General features: G+C 34.4%; 1 protein-coding gene across 3 annotated transcripts; it reads right to left on the reverse strand.

Moving 5' to 3' along the window:
• Positions 1–210: 210 nt before the first annotated feature.
• LOC138323001 (uncharacterized) lies at positions 211–19012 on the reverse strand. 3 transcript variants are annotated; one of them, XM_069267298.1, is made up of 5 exons: positions 18846–19012; positions 7401–7543; positions 6132–6407; positions 5576–5752; positions 211–4096 (listed from the first exon to the last, which is right to left on the reverse strand). In XM_069267298.1, the coding sequence occupies exons 2-5, from the start codon at positions 7438–7440 to the stop codon at positions 3873–3875; spliced, it is 717 nt and encodes a 238-aa protein (XP_069123399.1). In that variant the 5' UTR covers positions 7441–7543; positions 18846–19012; the 3' UTR covers positions 211–3872. The 3 variants fall into 3 exon arrangements, with proteins under 3 accessions (XP_069123399.1, XP_069123401.1, XP_069123400.1); XM_069267300.1 differs by lacking the exon at positions 18846–19012 and adding an exon at positions 18689–18707; XM_069267299.1 differs by lacking the exon at positions 18846–19012 and adding an exon at positions 18550–18665.
• Between the last annotated feature and the right edge of the window lie 303 nt (positions 19013–19315).

Genomic DNA, 19315 nt, shown 5'->3' on the forward strand with positions numbered 1-19315 from the left:
GGGACAGAACACAAGTCTTTCTCATTGGGATGGATGCTCAACTCAATGTCAAAGGGAGGCAGTGTCAAGGAAGAAGTCAAGAAAAAAAATCCCATTGTTATCATCCACTAGATATAGAAGTTACAATTCTACCTGACCTCATGTACTATAACATGGCTATAAGCAAAATATTACAGGTCAAATATCAGAATAATGACACATGAAAATTAATTCAATTTATTGTATTTATTGTGTATGCATATTGAAGAACTTTCGTACAATTAACAGCAATATGTAACAGATGCAATTTACTGTAGTATCTTATCCAGCCAAATCATTTCCAATACTTCTGGATTCTGACAATTTCAAATTCATTCATATTTATATCAGTGTTGTGTAAAGATAAGATAGTACCATAACTTTAGAAGAAGACAGTATGCCATCGCCTAAGAATACTCCCGACTCTTCAAATAAAGACAACACTACAAAAATATTGAAACTATATCATCTGTCAGAAATCTTCCGTCCGTCCTTCAGAGCTATGTCATCACAGCTAATGAACTAACTAATGACGAAGCCAACCATAAGTTGTCAAGAAATATGAAACTTAATACATGGCACAACAAAGTAGCCTACGTTAGGGACTGGCAATGTCACAGTTGACTGAACCAATTAATAAAGAAAAAAAATAAAGTAAAATTGCACTTTGTAAAATTAACACGTAAAAAATTACATTCATGTACTGAGAAGCAATCTGTTCAATGATTAACTTCATTTAAAACAAAAACAGTTAAATCCTTGAAAATCTTTATCAGTCAAACTACAAAAAGATCTCCAGTTAAACAGTCTGTTTTCCTTAAGCCTCAATAGTCATGAAACACTATCAGGATCAAGTTTCATGAACATCCCTTAACTTTAAGGCATATCCCTTAACTTAACTTTCCCCATAAAAAAACATAACAAAAGTTAAGGAAAACATCTTAAGTTAAGAAACCTTCTTTAAGGTACATGAACCTCCGATAGAAAACAGTGTACGTCAAGAGTCAGTAACGTGCGTGATTGGGAAAGTAGGTAAATATAAATGGATCGCTGAAATGCAAGAGACAGGAGCAACTCCCCACTTTATACTTGCGTGATGTACATATGTGCAATAAGTGATGAACCTCCCTTCGCAGTGCCCTGTGGAATGAAAAGTCTCGTTTGACTTTTGATTTATCGTTCTTACGCTAAATACAAATTATTTTATAACAAATATGGCTTAAACTTCATTTGTCAACCATCGTAAATTAGAAAATAATCTTAAAATGTGGAAAATAATATTCCTTGTCATGTCAGCAAGTTTGTTGTTCATTATAACCTCGCTTTCGGCCAGCTTTCGTTTTGTGTTCCAAAAATAGAATATGACGGTCTATTTTTATCATTTTTGAGGTAGGTATTCCCCACGTTTTTCTGTCGTTTTAGATAACCAATCATTATAATTAAATATTTAATAAACATCTGAAATCCATATCTAAGCATACAGAGCAAATTATTTAAGGTTCATGTCCCTTTAAAATATGTAATGCTTTCCTAAGGAGAATTTTAAGTTAAGGAATTCCTTAAATTTAAGGAATTTTCATGAAACTGGGCCCTGAAGGAATACCATCATTTAACAAAATTTATTTGCAGAGAGATTTTATAACAAAGGGCCGAAATGATTTATTGTACATGTATTGCTAACCATTTCTGACCATGATGAGCTACAGCATACATAAGTATTATTGTCTTACTACTAATTACATAGCTTATTCTAGTGTGATGTCCATATTGAAATTATACTGTAATGTTAGAATGAATCCATTATTGCATTAACTTACCAAAAATCAATAAATTTTACACTAGACATTCATGATAACACAGAAATAAGTTTGTTTACAGTTCTGACACAGTACTAACCAAGTATGGTGTATTAAACACTAACACAATAGGATTATCAGATATTTAGCCTGGAAACAATACAACCACAACCATTGTATTTACACAAAGGAATGCAGGAGCAACACAGTATGGAAAAATTAGGTATCATTTGGAAAAGTTACAGTGAAGGCATCATTTGGAAATTGTAGGCATCATATTGAAAAGGAAGGCATTGCATTTAAAAGAATGGCATTTTATGGAAATTCAGGCACTGTACATATATAGGCTTTGTTGTAACAGATAAAAATACATAATCATGATCTATAAACGAGTAAAATATGTATATATATTGCATGGACAAGGTCAAATGTATAGGTACACATAAACAAAATATGAGATTCATAAGTAGATACGGCAAGCATATATATGTAATAAATCAATTAGGTAACATTATACATTATAGCAACTCCCCCTTATCATATAGCACCAAGTGTTGGTATCCCTCTAAATCTCCACACCATAGATAAACCACAAAATATCAAAAGGATCAACTCAGTTATCCCATTTATAACATAATGCTTGTATATTTATGGAACCAGTGACTAATTATGACTTGTCGGGGTATTTTGCTACTTTTATAGTACAAAACAATTCTAATGGGCTAGTTCATACATGTAAGCAAGAAAACAGTTCTCCAAATTCTCAAGAACTTCTTCATTTTATAATTTTGAGCATCGATCATGCTTATTGGTTTATTAAATTAGCCAAGACAAACTAAGGGAAGTAACTCTAACATACCAGAACATATTTTGCTGAATACTCTAGTATCTAAAGAATAATAGGTATGCTGACATTGGTAATATAGTATTTCAGTTATTTGTGGGATTATCCATAACTCCAAGCCAGTGTCCTAGAAACCATATCAATGACTGTCAAAATATTAATTTCAGAAAAAAAAGCAATATTCTGCTCTATATTTCAGATCAAATACAACATAAAAACTCACAATGTCCAAAAACATAATCAACATATTAAACATATTTGTGTGTAATAAAATAAAACTATAAACGATAAAAACAATAGCTGGAGGAAGGCTATCAACCATTACAATAGTTAGTTGTTGTATAAAACAAATCATCTTCTCCACTGCCATGATAGCATCTGCTTTTACAGATTATATTGACAAGCTATAAACATTCCCACGTCTTCTGAAATTCATGTAACGTAGTAGCGTTCAGTCCACAACAGTCTATCTATTTCTCAAAACAATAACACCTTCTAAGGGCCTAGGGAAATCACCCTAATTGTCATCTAATAGTCTATATCCTGTAACAGTTAGTAGAAGCCCATAATATTTCTAACATTCCAGACATTCCAGACCTTAGGTCAATTACACCACATACAATTGTATACTGTAAACTTTTAAACTTATTTTCCTGTCAAAATAATCTCTCATTTTCAGATCTAAACCACCTTTTCCCCCTGAAGTAATTCCCCCCATACACTTTAAAAGCTACATTGTTCTTGTAGATAAAATATCTTTCCAGCGATTTATTATTATTATGATATTTTTTCATCAAACCTGTCCCATCTTAATCATATAACATTGCATAATATAATCTCATACTTTTCTCAATTAGTCTAAATCAAATTCACTTTTTCTGGTCATAATATAAACTATATCCCCTCAAGCTGTCATTAACAATATATATAGTTCAGAACCTGCCAAAAGCCCTATTTAACAACAGTTTCTAGAGGTCATGGCATTATGTAATTTGGACAGGTCAATCAAGAACATTTCAGACAAATGATAGTCTAATACGTAATGTGCTGTACTTAAAAGTTTGATTCCAAACTGTGTTTGCATACTTGTAAATGGAAGAATAAAGCTTTTTTACATTCAAAATATGAAGCTGGTACATTTTTTCCGAACAGCAACAATCAATAAAGAGTCACAAGGCCAGTATTTACACATCAACACAGAAACCTGACCCTGATCAGGAGGTTAGTCTTTTGTCCTGGATAACTACTTTGATCATGTCTTTCATGGCCGCATATCTCTTTGGAAACAACAATCCTTTGGAATTTTCGTAATCTTGTCTCAGTTTATTGAGTCTATTATGAGCTCTAAGGAAACGGCTCTCGAAGCTCACAATTTCCTTCACTATTTGATCATTGTCAGTAGCTACTTCCTTCTTAGACATCCGCATATCTTGAGACGCTGTAAACAAAACAACTCATAAATCAATAAAGTAACAATCATATCAATCAAACCATATTGTCTAAGATTTACACTTTGAAGTTCATATTGTCTAGAAATACAAGAGAGGGGCCTTAACGGTCATCTGACTCATGGCACAAAACAACAAAGTCACAGTATAAAGTATTGGTTAACGATTACTATAAACAATACAAGGAACTCCTTAGTTGAATATGTAAGTTTCTGAAAAAGGTAAATGTCATTAGTTGAACAAACTTGGTAGCCCTTCATCCAAATATGGTCGAAACCCATTCAAGGATTAATATAACGAGGAGTCAGATTTTAAAGCCAAATTTCAGCAAAGCTCCCATTTTGGACCTCGGTCATACTATCCCCATGAGTCTTACCTCGGTCCTTTATAAAATATGATTGTCCTCACCTAAATTTCCCCCTTCTGAATCAATCAAAACCCAAATTTTCATTGAGATCGGAGACTGAACCTTAAAACAGGAAGTGGGCCAGTGGCCATCTTGGAATACAAAAATCTTTACGAAAATGTTTGCATGTTGTTCGGCATCAATTAAACCCTCTATAGACTAATTTTCATTGAGATCGGAGACTGAAACCTGAAAACAGGAAGTGGGCCAGCTCAAATTAAGAAAATTTTTGCCTTTTGGGGCCCCACCCCTCAGTCCCGAGGGGTCGGCCCAGACTCATTTATATAAAATATGATTGTCCTTCCCCAATGATGTTTCACACCAAATATGAATGAAATCCATCCAAGGATGAAGGAGGAGTAGGATTTTAAAGCTAAAATAAAGAAAATTTGCCCTTTTGGGGCCCCACCCCTCAGCCCCTAGGGGTTGGACCAGGCTCATTTATATAAAATATGATTGTCCTTCCCTAATGAAGTTTCACACCAAATATGGATGAAATCCATCCAAGGATGAAGGAGGAGTAGGATTTTAAATCTTAAAATAAGAAAATTTGCCCTTTTGGGGCCCCACCCCTCAGCCCCTAGGGGTCGGACCAGGCTCATTTATATAAAATATGATTGTCCTTCCCCAATGATGTTTCAAACCAAATATGGATGAAATCCATCAAAGGATGAAGGAGGAGTAGGCTTTTGTATAAATAGTCTTACGCACGGAGCACGGCGCACGACGACGGACAAAACACGATGACAATAGGTCATCCTGACCTTCGGTCAGATGACCTAAAAATGTACACTTTGAAGGTCATTTTGTCTAGATGTAAGATTTACACTTTGAAGGTCATATTGCCTAGAAATAAAATGTACAGGCCTCTTTCATTTATTAAGGATTCTGTAAATAATTCCAAAATGTAATGTAGCAACAGGTGACAGATTTGTGTAAGTCTGTTTGCATTTTTGGCATTAAATAATCACAGTCGAAAGAATAGTCTTGTTATTTACAGATAGACAAAATACCTTGACTAATCGATAATAGTATTTTCAAAAGATTAAGTGAGTGAACAAACCTATTTTGTTTTCGGTGACACCAGCTGTGTGGTCTGATAGTCCTGCGAACCCCTTACAGGATGCGAGTAGGCCACTTGTGGTGCCCTCCAGGGTTCCGCGACTAGACACTTTCTGGTGTGATGGGGTATCCCTAGTGGTATGAGGGCTTCCATAGTGTCTAGATGTACTAGCTGAATCTGTAAGGTAAAACATTATCAGGCCTAGTGACAAGCAAAGAACAGTTAAAATAGGTGAATAAACTTCAAAACCTTACTGTTCATTTCACCTGATTCAAAGCTTTAATTATCATTGCATTATATTTGTTATAATAATTAGAAAAGTTTTGCAGTTTCATATTTATGAAAAGGTATTTTCTGTTACACAAGGCACTCGACACAAGTAGTAACTTAGATTGCATGCTTCATTACACAAAAACCTCTTGCTGGATTTCATGAAGATTGGTTTCTATGAAGTGTTTTTTATGGTCCGACTGACTTCATTGAACAGGGAGTTTATTGTATTTTGCCAGTTGATTGTATGATAGAAGATGTTTAACTTTCTCTACATCAAGCCTACCCTCTATTGCAGCCCTCTTTGCTGCAGCTTTGATATCCTTGGGGGAAGGCGGGCGGGACTTCTCGAGGATTTCATCGGTTGTTGATCTCTTGATGATCTCCTTCAGTATGTTATATCTCATAGGAGGGGGGCTGTCCTTGGACGATTCATAGTCCAGCTCTAGGTGGTGGATAACATTGGTCACCTCCTGGAACCGACGCTGTAACTCACGTAGTTCTCGTGACAACTTCTTGTTATCTCGTTTCAAACTTTCCTTTGTTTTGAATGGAATGGCCACTGAAAATAGGAGGGAAAAGTTGCCAATTCAAAACTGTAAGTTTAAAACACATTAATGGTTCCCATGGCAAAATGAAGTTTTATTAAGCTCACTGAATATTTAATAAAGTTATCATATTCACAAAAACTATTACAATAATTTTGTATGTTAGTGTAAGATAATTCTGAATTTTAAATCAGTCAAAGATATTAATTATGATAGAATGTTGCTTACAGATCTAGAGTTACATTAAGATCAGTGAAATTTTACGCAATTTATTGTGTTCATAAGGGCCAATAATAGATTATATAATATTGCAAAGGGCAGTAACTCCATAACTTATTGTCTAATAAGCCGGATTTTCAAATTAGTTCAAAGTCTATATATGTCTGATGTTAAATTGCCTACAAAATTTAATTAAGCTCAGTAAATATCTACTTCAAGTTATTGTGTTCACAAGGAAATGATGACAGATGATGACATTTGACACGCAAATAAGGACAAAAGATTGTTATAATAGGTCAGCATGACCTTATAAAAACAGTCCTCTGACAACTGATAATTGGTTGAATTGCAAGAATATATTTTAATTTCAGTGTTTCATGCTGCCATACAACCAATACAACTAGGCAGTTTCAGCCCCTCCCTTCCCCTAGTTCATTATCCCCCTTTTCCATATACTGGTAGTAAATAAAGCAAGTAAATGACAAACCTACCCCAATCATCTGCTGCCTCTTCCTCAACTAATTTTATGTTGAAGATTTCATCATAACTGCTGTTACAGAGATTCCAATTTATTTAACATTACGTATACAATGACCTGTTTTTATCTAGTAACCCATGTTACCATGTACACATTATGTTTCAATCGAAACACTTTTTCATGCAGTATGCTATTTTTAACATCACTATAGAATAGAACCAATTCAAATGAAACATCACATGTGTATATTGCCATACTCAGTTTACCATCTCTGTCTAATTGTGTTACCATAAATAAGACCACAACCTACCTGGATGACTAGCATTGTCTTTCTTTTTGTCTTTCCCCATGTTTTCATCGCATCAAAGAGATGAGGAGGACATCTGATGATACTATAGGAGACGACGATACATGGGCAGACTTGAGAGGACGTCACAACTCAGCCTCAGCAGCCTATAACAGTGAGCAGTCAATACCTGTCACAGCGATACCATACACAAGTGTTCAATATTTCATGTACAACAGCTGTATATATACAATGGTACAGATAGTAGACAGGATTAAACCCTACTCCTCTGATCCACGTCCTGTCATTCCTCCTCCCAAATTGCTGTGACATTTTCCTTAACAATGGAGGAATGTTTATAGCATTCTATGGCTGGTCTACATTAAATGACCCAACAACAGATGTATATACACATATATATAACAACAAAATGAAAAATAACAACAACATATCATGATATCATATTACATGTAAATGTATTCTTAGTAACATGGATGAAAAAATAGTCATTAAAATTATCACTTTTTATCAGCATATACCTGACAGGTACATAAACAATCAATAAACTGTAGTGTTAAAACTCCAGCTGCTAATTATCAGGTTTTTTTTCCCTTCTAATATTTGATCCATCACATGTACAATATATATAATACTTGGTACAGTTGAACCACATATCACATTACTGGAATTTGAAATGTTTTGTTGGCCAAGATCCTCAAACTTTCCATTATATACAATGGAATAAGGAAAAGGTATAAGCAAGAAGGAAAATGACAATGAATCATAATTCATTTTAAATCAACCACTGTATTTAAAGGCACAATTAACACATCAATAGGGAAATTATTACATATTAAAAAGTATTGTTCTATATCCCTTACAAAATAAAGCAAAGAATATTGACAAACTCCATGGTATTGTTAATGAATGATGTTCATTGATACCTTTCAAATTTGTTACTGAAGAGCTGTATGTTTATGTGGCTTTGTGTAGAACCTATATACCAATTCTCGAGCCAGATTCCTGTATCTTTTTAATGCATTTAACATTTAATGCAACAAATACAGAGTGATTAGATTATAGTTCTAAACAAAGGTTACCTTTACACCACTGGCAAGGGTTAAGCCTACAATGTGTAATGGCAGAGGGTGAACTATTTTCTCATCTCACACACTGATCATGTAGTGAACTTTCATTAAAAACGGTTTTTTCCCCAATATAAATCAAAATTTCAATACACTATTTAGACTATATAAAGTTGTCCTTCAAGTTTGGTTCATTGAATTCAAATTCTCAGATTGTTTAAAATGTCAATATCCAAGGCCTGCAGACTTACTTTAGTAAACATGTTTTACTTACTATCATGTGAAGTGACCATGATATCGTGTGATGAGATCACATCCTGGTTACACACAACTAGTGTAGGAATGACAAGCACATTTCTTCTTATATAATAAATTAAGTGTAATATGAATCAGAGATGACAAGTAAATTAATAAAGAACATCTTAAAAAGTATGAGTCAAGACAAACAGATAATTTTTATGTGTCATTCTATCATCACACCAGTTGGTCGTAGATAGCTTTTATTTGGTCATTTTAACACTGTTTCATTGGATAATAATATTTATCATATTAATTATCCTAAGAAGTAGAAGTGAAAATAGACCCACTTAAGTTTAACACTAGCTATACGTTAACTCATTCAACACATTTTAGCTATATCTGTACATTAACACATTGTGTATCTCAGCACGTTTTTATATAGAAATGAAATTATCAGTAATTTATCATCCTCGTGCAAATGAACCAGTGATACTGATGTGATATTTTAGGATTAAATATCCATTTTTAATGGTATTGCTGTCAACATACACTAAAACTTCTGATAAAGTGTAATCAACAATAGAAACATATTCGCTTCGTTTCTATCCTCTTTGTCTACCCTCTTTGTCTACTGTTCAATCCATTTTAAATCTATTTGATTTAATAAGACATTTTGAAATGATCAGAATTTATCCTCTCCTGGTTATATGTCAGGTTTACTAATGTTACTTGTCCCTTCTTTTGGATTATTTAGTTTTCTTTCCCCGTATAACTAATCTGTGATTCTCACACTGGCCTTTTTACTCCATGCAGTGTGCTTGCCCCCCCCCCCCCCCCCATGTTATTATTCTACATGATCCTTCCCCTGTATCCTTACACTTTAGTTGCCTTTATACCCAGTTTACATTCTTTTCCCATTTCTCAAAAGCCTAAATCATCCTCTGCCTTTTGTTTTCAATTTCTTTGCCCCCCCCTCCCCCTCCCCCAACCCTCTTCCTTATAATATTCATTGATGATTACTGGGTATTAGAGGTAATGGCACTAAATTAAACAAAGATTGACTTAGTTACAAATTTTAGTTACTTTAGTGTACCCTGGTCACCAAACATTGGTTCAAGTCATGACAGGTTAAACTGTATTGTATACGAATGTACATTACAACTGCTCTGTGTATGTCTATTAATCATGGACCAAAAGTCAAGAGTGATTAACAAATACAGACCTGCATAGATATTCATCCAATCAAGATTCTTAAAGCCTAAATACTATTCTCTATTTCCATTTAATTGTCTATTTTTCAAGATATCCAAACCAAATCCCCCATATTTAGATGGTCTCATCAAACATGTACACCATTAATATTGTCCCTGTCCTATATATACAACTCTATATTCCCGCTCCAGCATCCTGCCAACTACATGCCATCAGGACACACACCAGTGATCACTATATATCTCCTCTAGTATTGATTCAGGTAAGATATTTAATTACCTACCTAACCTACAGTTGATGACCCCTGTGACCAATAAAGATTATAATACAAGGTCCCATCGGCCCAAATCGCTCACCTACTACGCAGTAACCATGGTGCATACTAAATGCCCAAGAGAGTCAATTAAGTAAGATTGTTCCATGTTTGACCCTAGGCCTAATAACTTTAAATGAACAAACCTGGTAGGTATTCATCTCATCAAGGCATACAGGTCAAATATCAGTGACAATTTTTTTCATTTTCATTTTCAAAATTTTAGTTATTTTGAACCCAGCTGTGACCTTAAATTAAGGTCAAGATCAATGATATCGAATAAACTTGCTAGCTATTTATCGTAGCATACTTCTCTAACAAGAAGCAATTTCATATTCAAGCCTTTTGACCCTTGTGGCCTTGAATGAAGGCCAAATGTCATTCATTTGAACACAATTAGAAGCCCTTTATCCCAGCATACTACAGGCCTAATATCATGTCCCTAGACTTCTTAGTTAATGACATGAAGTTGTTTTAATGTAGTTTAGCCTTTTTGAACCCTGTGGCCTTTAATGAAGTTCAAGGTCATTCATTTGAACAAACTTGATAATCCTTAATACTTCATCCCAGCATGCTAAATCGATCGTTATATAATAGGCTTTCTAGTTACTAACAAGAAGACATTGTAAGATGCAAGCAAATCTGATCCCTGTGACCTTGTTGAGGTCAAGGTCATTCATTTGAACAGAATTAGAAGTCTTTTATCCCAGCATGGTTACTACTGTCTTTATTTGTAATTGTTTTTAGATTAAAACTTTTTTCATCTTTCAAGAGGTTGTAGTTAATAATTCAAAGGTTTGACAATGATGCCACTCCATCTTCGATTATCTAACTATTTATCCAATGTGATGATCTTCGGCCATTTGATTTATGCTTATGTATTTTATGAAAATATTGACAACAGACAACAGATCTTAATAAAATGAAAGAAACTATCACAACATCATTAAAGGTCAATTGTTCTTCCATCATCTTATATTATATCTAATGACAAAATATAACATATCAGTGACTGATGTGGTAATGTGGTCAAGTTAACAGACTAATTACTAGCCCTCTATCTCTGGGAATTCAGGTTCAAATCCCATGTACGGCATTGTCAGGTAGTACTGACTGCAGGCTTTTCTCTGGGAACTCAAGCTTTTCTCTATCTCCTAAACATTTCAATATACTTAAATGACCCTGACTGGTAATAAGAAGAAACCACAAACAAACAAAAATGCAGTATATACAATTAACACATACACCTTATTTACATTTACATAGAAAGTCAGGTAACACTATAATATCTATCTAAGAATAAAATAAATCCAAACTGCTAATGATATAAATCTGTTTAATGAAAATTGTATAGAGAAAGCAGGTGGAAAGTAGTGGAAATAAACTTAAGGTATTATAGGTGATTATTTACAAGAATAGAAGGGGCGTGATTTTTCCAGGTAAATATTGACAGCTATTCCATAAATACATGTGTTTACAGGGTAGGTGAGGTGTTTAGCTGAGAGTCCTTCTACAGTTGAGGCTGTCTTAATCTTCATTATATCTACCATGTAACCGATATCGTCTATGTGTGCAATCTATATCTTTTTTAATAATCAGTAACATTTTGTAGCATTATATAATCAATCTGATGGTATATATAGAGGTTACACAATGATTGGTTGTTGAATTATGAATTTATTCCACACGAGTGAGTTATCTATAAAAGTTTCAAAAGACACGAACTTTAGCTCGTGTTTTTTGAAACTTTAAAAAAATAACTTACGAGTGTGGAATAAATTCAATATTTAACAACCAAGAGTAGTGTGACCTGTTTCTACCACAATCATATTCGTTTTAGCCAATAGAAATACGCCGGATATACGGCGGGGATACGGTAAGGTGTATTTACCTAAATATGCAAATAAGGTGTAGTAATATTTTTATCAGCAAAAAGACACTAATTAGTATTCAAAAGTCATGGTCAAATAAAGAATCCATCGATATCAAATTATTTTTATTGGGAACATCTTTAGGGTTTAATAATACTCATTAAACATCTGATTGAACTCAAATCTTAAAAGTTGCTTCCAGAAAATAAAACTCAATGTCGGACTACATGTATAAATGTAAAAGCATTCGCAGGACACGTCATCGCTATTTCCCACCAAAGATCAAGTTGGTTTCAAACACGTTAAATCTACGAAACTCCTCAGTGAAATTCTTGTCCGTCAAGATGTATTATTAGTACATAAGGTCAATTTAACATGTATGAAAATGTCACGTATTTTGACACAACGACCAGTCCACGACGCATACGCTTTCCAACAGCAGGTTTGGACGTCAAGCGGCGATCACAACATAGAATGACGTCATTTGTTTATTGATGACATTGACAATGATGACGTGCACAGAGAAATAAGTAGTTTGGTCAAAGTTCACCGTGTCAGCCAATCAGAATGCGTACAGAGTTTCTACCATGAGTACATGTGGTATAAACAAATTGTTAATCAACAGCTGCAGTGTTTATTCAATGTCCTGAGAGTTGAATAACACCGCCTATTGTGGTAGAAATCTTAGTTACAGCTATATAAGGTACATCAACTGTATGTACAGTAACTTTTGTAGTTACACCAACAGTATACAGCAGTTGTTTATATAAGGTACATCAACTGTATGTACAGTATCTTTTGTATTTACACCAACAGAATACAGCAGCTGTTTATGTAAGGTACATCAATTTATGTACAGTAACTTTTGTAGTTATACCAACAGTATACAGCAGTTGTTTATATAAGGTACATCAACTGTATGTACAGTTACTTTTGTAGTTACACCAACAGTATACAGCAGTTGTTTATATAAGGTACATCAACTGTATGTACAGTAACTTTTGTAGTTACACCAACAGTATACAGCAGTTGTTTATATAAGGTACATCAACTATATGTACAGTAACTTTTGTAGTTACACCAATAGTATACAGCAGTTGTTTATATAAGGTACATCAACTGTATGTACAGTAACTTTTGTAGTTACACCAACAGTATACAGCAGTTGTTTATATAAGGTACATCAACTGTATGTACAGTAACTTTTGTAGTTACACCAACAGTATACAGCAGTTGTTTATATAAGGTACATCAACTGTATGTACAGTAACTTTTGTAGTTACACCAACAGTATACAGCAGTTGTTTATATAAGGTACATCAACTGTATGTACAGTAACTTTTGTAGTTACACCAATAGTATACAGCAGTTGTTTATATAAGGTACATCAACTGTATGTACAGTAACTTTTGTAGTTACACCAACAGTATACAGCAGTTGTTTATATAAAGGTACATCAACTGTATGTACAGTAACTAAACTAATAAAACCAAACTTAAACATTGTGAGGTAATATATATATATCTGTGTGTATAAATGTTGAACAGTAAACCAGGAAAAGAATGTAAATAATCAGGAAACTTAAAGTGTATTTTCCTTTTTATTTAATTACACTAAAGTACAATACTGGTTTTGTTTGTCTCTCGACGTTGGTGATTTGTACATCAATAATATATCTAGTGATCAATCGGTTAGAACATGTACTTTAGATGTACAAGGTAACTAGCCAGAGGGTCTTCTGTTAAAAACAAGGTTTTAAACATTCTCTGTCATGATGTGATACTATATAATGTGTGTCATGTATCATATAACACGCACACCATATGCTAGAACACCCAATGTATGTTACACACCAATGCATGTCAAAATTATGACAACCAATGCTTATATTTACATTTATATAGTCATTCCTCTTATAAAAAGAAATGGGGTAAAAAATAAATGTGAAAATAAAACTTATACATTTGTATAGTGAACAAGAGATCCCAGAGGGATCTTGGCGCCCACCAAAGAATGATCTACATCTGACAAAGGAAAGATGGATCTTTTCTCTACTTTTTAAACTTTTTCAAACATACTACATATAAAATTTGAGACAGATAACAAACTTTGAATAACAAAATCCAAGATGGCTGCCTGGCAGCCATCTTGTTGACCGATCGGTCCCAAAATGCAATATGCACAACAAGGTCCCTTGGGGAAACTACATATGAAATTTGAGACAGATCCCTTCAGTACTATCTAAGAAATAGCCATAACAAACTTTAACTATCAAAATCCAAGATGGCGGCCTAGCGGCCATCTTGTTCACCGATTAGTCCAAAAATGCAATATGCACAACAAGGGCCCTAGGGGAACCTACATATTAAATTTGAGAAAGATCCTTTCAGCACTTTTTGAGAAATAGGGATATCAAACCTTAACTATCAAAATCCAAGATGGCTGCCTGGTGGCCATCTTGTTTTTCCGATCAGCCTAAAAGTCTGTATGGCACAAATAGGGACCAAGGGTACCCTCCATGTGAAGTTTGAACAAAATCCCTGCCGCAGTTCTCAAGAAATATCAATAACAAACTTCAACTGCCAAAATCAAAGATGGCTGCCTGGCGGCCATCTTGTTTTTTGGATCAGCCTCAAAATCTGTATGGCACAACTAGGGACCAAGGGTAACCTTCATGTGAAGTTTGAACAAAATCCCTGCCGCAGTTCTCAAGAAATATCAATAACAAACTTCAACTGCCAAAATCAAATATGGCTGCCTGGCGGCCATCTTGTTTTTTGGATCAGCCTCAAAATTTGTATGGCACAACTAGCGACCAAGGGTAACCTTCATGTGAAGTTTGAACAAAATCCCTTCAGTAGTTTTCAAGAAATATCGATAACAAACTTCAACTGCCAAAATCAAAGATGGCTGCCTGGCGGCCATCTTGTTTTTCCGATCAGCCTCAAAATCTGTATGGCACAACTAGGGACCAAGGGTAACCTTCATGTGAAGTTTGAACAAAATCCCTTCAGTAGTTCTCAAGAAATATTGATAACAAACTTCAACTGCCAAAATCAAAGATGGCTGCCTGGCGGCCATCTTGTTTTTCCGATCAGCCTCAAAATCTGTATGGCACAAATATGGACCAAGGGGACCCTCCATGTGAAGTTTGAACAAAATCCCTGCAGCAGTTTTTAAGAAATAGTGATAACAAGCATTGTTTACGGACGGACGACGGACGGCGGACCACGGACGCAGGGCGATTTGAATAGCCCACCATCTGATGATGGTGGGCTAAAAATATCATTTGATGGAACAGCCAAAGATTTGACAGGAAAGAGTTGAGTTCTTGTAACTTCCTGTATGTTGCCATGGACAACCGGCTGAACAATAACAGTAGATGAAATAGTCCCATCGATAAAATGGGATATACAACGATAAGTCCAATATTTCAATCCTTTTCAAATATTTTCTTAAAAATGTATTTCCATATTGATCAATTTTCAGAATACGTTATTCTCTTCATTGCATTATCATACTGACGTAAAACACAGTCATTTCTTAACCTTTTGAATTCTTGATTGTTGTATTAGTATGCCAGAGCCTAACTGCCATGTAAATATTGGAGCGTAACATAGAGTATCGTATTGGAGCAGAATTACAAGTCTAATTTTAATTAGATTGATCTCAACCCTTAACAAAATTTGACAGGTCGGCATTCAGCGATCCTTGCGCTGCCAAGGCAAAAATTTTTCACCTCAGATTGAAATCTCTATCTCCATAGACAGACTGGTGTAAGATTCTATTATCAGGAATTTCCTGTCTTTTTCGTTGATAAATCTGGTTATTTCCTGTCTTCAAATCACTCAAAAACATTTTCTGGGCCTAAGGTAAGCAGTTGTTTTGACTTAATTAAGACATATAAGAACAACAGCATTATATTGTTTACTGGCTTCAGTGGTTTGGTATCTCAGTGCTGCTTCCTTACCCCACAGGCCATAATCTACTTGTTTGTACCAAAATGCACTTGTTGCTCCAATCAATTTGGATTATATTGTGGAGCTAGCCTGCAGGAATATATTGATGCAGTATATAGCAGTTGGGTTCAACAGTCTCACTGTTTTTGTACTTGTGTTGCTTTACATGTATTCCACAGTACTGTTGGCTCAGGATAAATATTTTAAATTAAATGATCTATCTGAAAATCATAAAGAAAATATATTTTTTGTGGTTCATCACTTTCAATTGATTTCATGTCTAAAAGCTTTATTTGTATCTGAATCCCATAAAACAAAAGATAGAAGCTATTTCACTTTTCATTATTTAGTCTTGTTGTTCTTGAGCAACTCTACATTTGTATTAATCAATTGAGTAAACATATATGCATGTCCCAAAAAACTTCTAATACATTATTTTATGAACTTGATAGCTAATGTCCTTGCATGTTCCTTTAATTCATTTGCCCAGACTGACCAATAAAGAGAACGTCAAAATTCTCTAATTTTCTTAAATTGGGTTAAAAGACAAATTGTAGGTCACTGTGACCTGATTCTGGTGTGTGGCACAGAAGGCCCGTTCGCGAAACAAGCTCTTATGATAGAGATGTCTTGGTAACGTTAATCTATGTAAATTATCCATGTAAGAAGAGTTGGAAAACTTTCTCGTAAACAGGAAACGGAAAACACAACAATTAAGATCCAGCGTTGCACAAGACAGTATGCAGAGTCACACATTCGAGTGATTACAAACAATATACTTTGAAAAAAAAAAGAATTTTCCACCTTGCAACCGAGAATGACGTTGGAATATATTTTGTGACTAACTGCAGTCACATATTTTTGCATAAAGTGAAAGTAGAAGTATTCTATGTTAAATATTATTTTTTTTTATCAACTCAATGCCAGTAATTCAGCAAGTCAATTAATGCACACAATTAAGGAATGATTTTTATTGTTTGTTGTTTTCTGGTGTGTTAACTGCATTTTTTGTACAGATATTTTAAATGATGCGCGTTAGCGAGTTATGTTGAAATATCTGTACAAAAAATGCAGTTTACACACCAGTAAACAACAAACAATAAAAATTATTCTTTATATTTACATTTAGGCCGACCATTTCATTTTAATTAAGTGTTCAAATAAAATAAAGCTCTGTTTTTTTTTCAATGTAATACAATTGTTGGAACTGCCGGTCAATTGATGGAATCCCTGAACAGCTGGATTCAAATTGGCGGGAAATGTTATCAAATTCAGAGAGTACACGAAATATAGTTCCACATTGACTTATCTTTTTTCGTCCCATTTACACAATATTTGTTAATTTTTTTTTATTTGCTGATACATAATTTAAGATTTACATTACATTCATACATGCAATATATTGAAGATTTTTCATACAGATATAACAGGTCTAACCGGATGCGCATTCACACTACTTGCGGAAGTCTGTGTTCCGGTGTGTGTATTCTTGCGCGGCAACCACTGCGTTTACGCAAGTGTAAACGATTTCGCAGTTGATAAGGTTATATAGCAAAGAGAAAACGGAAATGTAAATATTAAGCAATAAGTACAAAACACATGACATCGAAAAGAGCTCAATCGCTGGGTCGGGGAGATAACCCTTTCGACGTTACTAAATTGCATTCATAACATGTATATTTATATTTGGTTAAAAATCCTATCAAACAAAAAGAATGGATTAATTGCTGCGCTCTCAGATAGGCTTTGCCTAAAATTATATTATGGGTTGAATACGGTATATACAACGTATGTAACAGGAGAGAGGAGAAAATATAGTGCCAAATCGGGATTTGAACCCAATACCTCCAAACATTAGCAGTTAGAGGATGTTCTAGTAACTGATCAATAGCTATCTGGTCAGCAATGATCAAGCTGTAAGTCTAATATTCCGCTACATATATATCATGCAGTATCTAGACATAAGTTGTCATAATTAATATTGATGATATTACATGTACATAGTAACACTAACATGTAATGGCATTACATCATATGAATTATAAATGTACCTCACCAAAATAAACCTGTATCAGATTAGTCTGCTTAACCTGCCTATATTATTAGGGTTTTTTTCTGGTTTTTTTCTACACCTAATGCATTTTTTACCTAATATATTAGGCCAAAAAAAGGCCTTATAATATAGGCAGGTTTAGCGGACTATATAGTACCAGATATACAAATAAACTAAAGATATATCAGAATCTACAAGTAAACTAATAATAAATAATAAGTAGAATTCAGTGTAAAAATGAATTTTAAATAAATTACATTGTAGCAGAGACTTAGATGTATATAAGTAATATCTAAGTCTCTGTACCAGAATCATCATTAGATATGTAGCCTATATGTGTTTCTGGTTGTAGCTACTGTCAGAAACATATATTTCTGTTACTGTGTAAGGTTATAAATCATTACGTAACATTATATCTCCAGAACATTATTTACTGCTACCTGTGGAATGTTGGGAGTTGCCAGTCAAATCGTTGATAAATTGTAGGTATCGTCTTGATGAAGCAATTGACAGCGATTATAACCTTGAGCCACTCGTGAAATTCACCAGGTCTATATGTGTAGATATATGGATACTCACTAGCAATGCTACAAGTAGTTACACTGTTGTTGTTGTAGGCCAACACCACAAAACACATCAGCCATTGTACAACACTACTGTAACGTCAACAACAGTAAAATGTTCATGCAGGCTATCACATCACCTGTTCACACAAGTGTGGATTGCGATCACTTACCCTCATGTTTCCCCTTCAGCTGATGAACAAAAAGTAGATCTATCAGTGTTTATAGCCCCAGCATCAACACGTGCTACTCATAACACAAACAAATCGCTCAGCCGATCGATGTTTGAACAGAGATGCTGTACGAGGCACTGACTTCCACTTCTTGATTCATATCGATGAAAAACAACGAGAACTTCCGAACGGCTCAGGTAGAATTCATTTCCCGCCATATTTCGAGTAGTTTGTTAATACAACCATGTGTTGGCTTCCACTGATTGTTTATTTTCTTAACTTGACCATGGTATATCATAAAATATTAATAACAACAAGCAACCACTGGATAGAACCTGATTATGTTAAGTGTATAAAGGCAGTCCTAAAGAACAAATTGAAAGTAAACACCGATCGCCAAAATATCTCCAAAGGATGGGAACAGGGTGTATAATTTCCCGCAGATTCATTTCGTGAGTTCATTATAAAGA

The sequence above is a fragment of the Argopecten irradians genome, chromosome 5, assembly GCF_041381155.1.
Source record: "Argopecten irradians isolate NY chromosome 5, Ai_NY, whole genome shotgun sequence".
NCBI classification, from domain to species: Eukaryota; Metazoa; Mollusca; class Bivalvia; order Pectinida; family Pectinidae; genus Argopecten; species Argopecten irradians.

What these genes read in the sequence shown, in the direction of transcription:
- LOC138323001 (XM_069267298.1), bottom strand. Translation starts at nt 7,440, where the DNA reads ATGGGGAAAGACAAAAAGAAAGACAATGCTAGTCATCCAG. An exon ending in AGACAATGCTAGTCATCCAG is followed by an intron (nt 6,408 to 7,400) that starts GTAGGTTGTGGT and finishes TCCTATTTTCAG; the next exon opens with TGGCCATTCCATTCAAAACA. An exon ending in AAAGAGGGCTGCAATAGAGG is followed by an intron (nt 5,753 to 6,131) that starts GTAGGCTTGATG and finishes TTTACCTTACAG; the next exon opens with ATTCAGCTAGTACATCTAGA.